Below are 7,062 nucleotides of genomic sequence, written 5' to 3' on the forward strand. Positions count from 1 at the left end.
CATCACGGATCCCCTGCTAGACCCCCTGCAGTTTGCCTATAGAGCAAACCGGTCAGTGGATGATGCAGTCAACATGGCTCTCCACTACATCCTGCACCACCTAGACTCTGCAGGGACCTACGCACGGGTCCTATTTGTGGACTTCAGCTCTGCGTTCAACACCATCATCCCAGAGCTCCTCCACCAGAAACTGTCCCAGCTCACCGTGCCCCCCTCCACCAGTCAGTGGATTACCAGCTTCCTGACAGGAGACAACAGGTGAAACTGGGTAACTTCACTTCCAGCACCCGGTCCCTCAGCACTGGCGCCCCCCAGGGATGCGTTCTCTCCCCACTGCTCTTCTCCCTTTACACCACTGACTGCACCTCAAGGGACCCTTCTGTGAAACTCCTGAAGTTTGCAGATGACACCACCATCATTGGACTCATCCGGGACGGCGACGAGTCTGCATACAGAAGGGAAGTGGAACAGCTGGTCCTCTGGTGCAGTCAGAACCACCTGGAGCTAAACCCGCTCAAAACTGTGGAGATGACAGTGGACTTCAGGAAGAGACCCCCATCACCCCCTCCTCTCACAATCCTCAACAGGCCAGTCCCAACAGTTGACTCATTCAGGTTCCTAGGGTCCACAATCTCACGGGACCTGAAGTGGACCGCCCACATAGACTCTGTGAGGAAGAAGGCCCAGCAGAGGCTGTACTTTCTGCGCCAGCTCAGGAAGTTCAACCTGCCTCAGGAGCTGCTGATCATCTTCTACACCGCAATAGTCCAGTCTGTCCTGACCACGTCCATCACTGTCTGGTTTGGATCCTCCACCAGGCATGACAGGGACAGACTGCAGAGAACAGTCAGGTCTGCAGAGAGGATCATTGGCACCGACCTTCCCTCCATCCAGGACCTGTACCGGTCCCGGGTCAAGAAGCGGGCCAGGAAAATCTCCTCAGACCCCTCACACCCTGGTCACAATCTGTTTAGACTCCTCCCCTCAGGCCGGCGCCACAGAGCACTGTACGCCAAAACCACCCGTCACAAGGACAGTTTCTTCCCCCGGGCTGTCGCTCTGATGAACTCTGAGCAGTCACAGAGTGGGAGACCATCCACATGAAAAATAGACAATGACTCTGCACTGTATATACTCACTGTATAATAACCCCGGTTTGGTGTATATACTATCCTATATTTTATATCCTATATTTTATAGTACAACACTAACTTCAACTATGACCTCAGTGTTAAATACATGTTTACACATTTCTGACAGCTTAACAACAAAAACATTAGGAACTTTGTAAAAGTAGAAATTATGAGAAAATGGAGTTAAAAAAATAAATGAGAACAACTTATTTAAATAAACACTCACCAGACAAAGTTACTTCTATCTTTCGATCAATCTGATGACAGATTTCTTCTTGTATAGAAACACAGCGATAGACATCAGACTTTTTCACAGTGGCCTTGAGGATAATGTTGTATTTTCCTTCGCTTTCTGTGACTTGTGGTTCTTCAGCAGGAACTGTCTTGTTCTCACTGTCCAACCACTTGACTTGAGGTTTTGGAAAAACACCTTGAACTTTACACTCCAGCAGAGCCCAGTCCTTGGTTTCTTTATGTATTGTGACAGAAGGTTCTGGAGATGAACCTGTGAACACAGAATAAACAACAGATTGAAAACAACACTTGACATATAACAGTAAAATGTTTTGGTTCATCCTTTCTGATTCTATATATGTGGATTATAATGTGTTTAGGAGTAAAGAAAAACTCAGTATATACCTGAACTGAACCTCTCAGCTTTGGATTGATTAGAATGGAAATAAAGAACATCACTAGTATAGATGTGTAAAATATTAAGAAATATATCATTAACATTTAACCAGAAAGATGTTAATGTGTCTCCATCAGTGATACATGGAGATGTAAAGATCATCTGATTTGAACTTAGACAGCTACACCAGTTTAGAAAACCTTTATCAATATTAGTGCATCATAAATAAAGTATTGAGAATCATCCAGACGTCAAAAATGTACTTTCTATAGTTTCAGGTCACTTCATTTCTATAAAACTATTTCCAAACCTTCTACATGATTAAAACTGGTCCAAACTAAAGAGATGTTGGTGTATAAATGTGTCCAATAATCAGTGATTAGTTCCATCACATCCAGGTGAGATCATTCATCAGTGACGTCATCACAATCAGGACTCACCTGCAATCTTTTCCTCTGTTCTGTCTTTTAAGATACAATCTAAAAGAGAAAAGAAAGAATATGTTAGAGTTGTTTGTGTGAAATCATCAACCTGACAGTAAATAACACTGAGGACAAGAAAAGAAATGATCACTCTGTTTATTACAAAAATATTTTATGATCAAAATCAAAAAAAGTCAAATTGACAGATGTCATCAACGTCCTGTCACATTTCCAGAAGAGACTGGTTTCTATCAGTGTTTAGTGGCTTATAGTCACAGAGTTGGGTCTAACAGCAACAGATCAAGAGCAGAGGCTCAAATTTAATCTGAGATGAAACTGTTGGAACTTTGGTCACTGAAGACACAAAAAGTGGTTTCATTCAGTGGGAACTCTCAGAACATCAACAGTAGAGGGTTTTGATTATTTCCAGACAAACACTGTTAGACAGGAACAACTAATGGAGCTGATATTATGGATATGAAGATGTTGTGCAGCCTGTCAATGAGGCAGGACCTGGACCATGTTAGATGTGTCATTGTGACTGTTTGATGATGATTTGACTTGAGTCCATCTGGGACACATGAACCAGTCGCTGCTGGAAATAATCAGGAGTCTTTAACTGTTTCTCACCGACAAGGAGCTCAATGGTGGATCTTGTGTGTGGCTGAAGATGTGGAAACATACAGTTGTAACGTCCAGTGTCTTTCTTCTTTGTTTTCCTGATAACTATGGAGGCATTACCAGACTGCAGTTGATCTTCAAAATGAAAAACTCGATCTTCGAACTGTGGATCTTGACCTCCACGACCGTTATTAGAATGACTGCCTGAACTGTACTGGAACACCTCCTTCTGATCATCTTTCTTCCAGTCAAAGATTTCAGACCTAATGTTGGTAGAGTCTAAGGAACAGGGTAAAATGACATCTTCATCTTCTTTCACTCTCATCTTGATGACTGGAAGACAAAACCATTTATTGTATTAATCAGTGTGTTCACATCCAGAGTGATCAGTCAGTAACACAGTTTCCATGTTTCACCACCAACGTTATTGGGTTTTCTATTAGAATATTACAAATATTTGACTATTATTATATTTCACTATATAAATCATATGAGTGTTCAGTTAACAACTGGACAACAGCTTCATTAAATGTTCATCTGGTTTGAATGAACTGGATTCTCCTTGTGTTAACTGGTATTTGCTATGTGAGTTGATTCCACCAGTCACCACTAGATGGCAGAACACAAGATTTCTCCTAAAGCTCCAAACTAAACCTTATTTGTGGACACTGTCAGAATCTAGAATGAGTTCAATCAACACATGGTTTCCATTGATCAGAATCTTTGGATGTAAAGACGACCAGAATGAATGAAATAACTGGTGTGATTCAGTTCATCATGTTTCATTGTAGCTGCAGCAGATCCAGAATAAAGAGCAGGGGACTTTGTGTTGATAATGTGGAATGAATTCATCCATTTAAAACTCAACCACTTTACTTGATTTACAATAAGAGTAATCACATTAGTCACTGATATTGAATCTTTGCTCGTCTCTCTTTCAAAGCAGTAAAATGATTAGTAATCAGACATGTTCCTGACTAGTTCTCTATCTATGACCAGTATGACTAAAGCACATTAATCCAACCCTCCATCAACCCATTCAGATTGCACTGCATTGTCTATGTGCAGTTACAAAAATAATGTCAGTGTCTGTAAGAACCATGTGGGAACCATGTGATTAGCATTTCCATATTGAAATGGATAGAGCAGCAGTACTCCATGAAACACAGCCTGATGCTGTTTGGACTATATTCAGAAGAACCAGGACAAAATGTCAACAACAGTCACTGACAGAAAAACAGAAAAAGAACGAGTGAATGAATGAATGAATCATATTACTATAAAGATAGCGGACACATAAATATGATCTGAAATAAAACGTTGCGCACTTTTCATTCCCGTAAATAGAGGCGCATCCGGAGGACGCAGCGCAGTCCCACCCAGTGTTAAACACACATCAGATCAGAACAAACATCCAAACCCTGATCATGTCGATTAGAGCTAAATGCGGAAGTAGCAGGTGCAGGTGCTGCCGTCATCCAGAGCTACTCACTAAACTAACAGAATAACGGATCTGAAAGATCCACAGTCCGCTCATTTCAACCAATCAAAAGGATTTTCTCACCTTCGTCACCAAACGTTGTTCCAGAGCAGATCAGGAGACAGAAACACACGAGAGGAAGAAGCTCCATCTCTGTCCAAGTCCTCTGAAGCTGAATCATCAGTTTATTTGTTCCTATACAAGGACTGTTGAAATCGAAAGTGTTCTCTATGCGTCGGTTGAGATGTGAGGAGTGGCCTCTAGATGTGTGCAGAGGCGGTCCTGGCTAGATTTACGCCCTGGGCGAACCATCCCTTGGCGCCCCCCCCCCCCCCCCCCAAAAAAAAAAAAACCGCCACCAACACAACAATATATTATATTATTTGTATTATTTTATTATATTCTTAAATACAAAAAGATAACAAGTACAGAGAAACAACAAGATAAATAAATGCACAAAATTGCACAAATCCTCCATCAGGATCTAATAACCATGCTTGAAAAATCCCTGAAGAAAGCTAAAAAAATAAATAAATAAAAAACTACATAAAAAAGGTTCCTGCACTAATACAACTATTTCGTATTTTACATACGAGTTTTGATTTGCATCATCCTAATACCATCTGAACAGTTATGATAACACACCAGTTTTACATAGAGAAACAGCAGATAATTAACATAATCTGAATTCACTGCTCAGACTGTAGCAGATTTTTCAACCTGGGTTTTTCACCCTGTTTACAACTGGCATTAACATTAACAACAGGTGTGAAGTGCAATTGCCTCAATTCTAATAGTTGCTAGTTCAGCAAAACTAAAAACCAAATCCAGTCATCTTCTGTGGCTAATAGCAACATATTAGCAAGAGGCTAATAAATAGCCTATAGCCTACTGTCACTCACGTCACTCATAGAAATCTGTATAGGCTACCTTTATCTTTTGCCCGTTTGTCCTCTTCTTCTTTTCTTGTTTTTCTGAACTGGGCACCTGATGCTTCTTTGGTCTTTTACTTTGATCCATGATGAAGATGAAGATGAAGACGTCATTAACTTTTGCATTACTTTTTGCCAACACCGTCCGTTCGCTCGTCAATCAACCGGAGTTACGTGAGTCACGATGATGACTGCACAGATTTTTATTTTTTTTTGGTCATTTTTCACATAACCCAATTCATTACATGTAGGTATGGGTCTATGTTAATTTTAGGAATGAAATACAATTTATTTGGAAGCAGTTTGTGTTGTGTGGCCTGGGATCAGTCTATCCCTCGGTCCCCTCCTCGTTGCCTCTTCTGACACACACACACCTGTATGACTGTCAGCAGCAAGTTGACGTGAGGGCGCCCCAGTGACCACTACACTAACTTGCATGGAAATGAGCAGTAGTCTAGAAAAATGGCGAGTTTTGTTTCCAGGTTATTTTTTTGTTTTGTTTTGTTTTTACGGCGCTCGTGCGCCCTCACATGGATTGCGCCCTGGGCGGTCGCCCACATTGCCCATAGCAAAAACCGGCCCTGTGTGGAGAAAAGAGAACTAGTTCTCAGAATCCTCTTTCAGTCATTTCTGACTCCGTCTGACCTGAGTCCTCAACACAAACAGGAACAATATCTCCACAATAAAAGCCTCATTCCCACAAATGAAAGGATGTTTCATGTGTGTCTACTAAAGGTCATCAGCTCACCTCTAGCCACCACAGCCTGAGAATGAAACCCAGCTGCTGAAGCCTCTAACCTCAGATGAACTGGCTGAACAGGAGGATTAAGGTTCAGTGTTCAGAGTTGACTTTGGCTCCAGACCAGAATAAACTAACTTTTGGGAGGATTTCCTTTGGGTCGAGTGGTTCATGTTGGAAAGCTGCTTCTGTCAAACTTTGATGAACCTGCTAAGGCTCCGTAGAGAACTAGTTTCCTCCACTTTGTGTGTCAGAGTGTATCTTCACACAGAGAGTCAACACCTACACTGTTTGTTTAACTGTATTTCCCCTAACAGGACCTATTTAATGGTTTCTGATGTGTGGTCCTGACCCCAGCAACCTGCCCAGTGCTCATGTCTTACAGTCATCCTAAATCTACTGGGGGATAAATAAAGGATTATCTGATTTTCTACTCATACATGTTGCTCCTCTACACTTTTACTTTGAAGGGCTGGCTTCCAGTGGGCCGTTGTCCAGGTTGGCCCACTTCCCAGCACTAACAGACTAAAGGACTGAATGGCCTAGTGTGTCTGCAGTGTTGTTGTCCTGATCTACAGCAGCTCTGAACTGAGGCTCACACACACCATGGATCCATGAAGAGCAGATTCCATCCACCATGCAGCCTTTCACTCTTCATAGAAGCTGGGACAGCTCTGGTTGGACCAGTTAGTTTCTGTCATGTCAGTGGAAGAAACATTTAGACTGAAGAGATATTATTTGTGCAGGACGACTAAAAGTCAACAGAGAGGAGCCAGGGTTTTTAGCTTTATCATCAGTTCCTGACTCTTTTAATGTGAAGAACAATGTGAAAGGCTTGTTCTGCATTCCAGGTTTGAACTTCACCTCCAAAGTTCAGACTGTTTCTCATAGTTTATCTATCAGTCTGATAATAATCAGACCTTTGGTTGGATTCTAATCAGAGATGAATCATTTTTAAGTGGTCTGATGTTCACCAGTCTGGATTTGATCTAACAAAAGGTGTGCTGCTACATGAACCTGTTCCAGGTCCCAGACTGTAGAACCCATATGTAGAGAAGATTTATGTCAAAAAGAGAAAGAATGAGACAAGTGACAAGAGCTTCT

The 7,062-nt window shown here is 41.7% G+C and overlaps 1 protein-coding gene across 1 annotated transcript; it reads right to left on the reverse strand.

Moving 5' to 3' along the window:
• Positions 1-230: 230 nt before the first annotated feature.
• On the reverse strand, positions 231-4,548 carry LOC311486850 (CD276 antigen homolog; the record flags this gene model as incomplete). Its single annotated transcript, XM_084542871.1, has 5 exons — positions 4,372-4,548; positions 2,817-3,140; positions 2,205-2,243; positions 1,360-1,638; positions 231-241 (listed from the first exon to the last, which is right to left on the reverse strand). Exons 1-5 carry the CDS (start codon positions 4,466-4,468, stop codon positions 231-233), a joined length of 750 nt encoding a protein of 249 aa, XP_084398997.1. The 5' UTR covers positions 4,469-4,548.
• Between the last annotated feature and the right edge of the window lie 2,514 nt (positions 4,549-7,062).

Source organism: Chelon labrosus, assembly GCF_963514085.1.
Source record: "Chelon labrosus genome assembly, chromosome: 4".
NCBI lineage: Eukaryota > Metazoa > Chordata > Actinopteri > Mugiliformes > Mugilidae > Chelon > Chelon labrosus.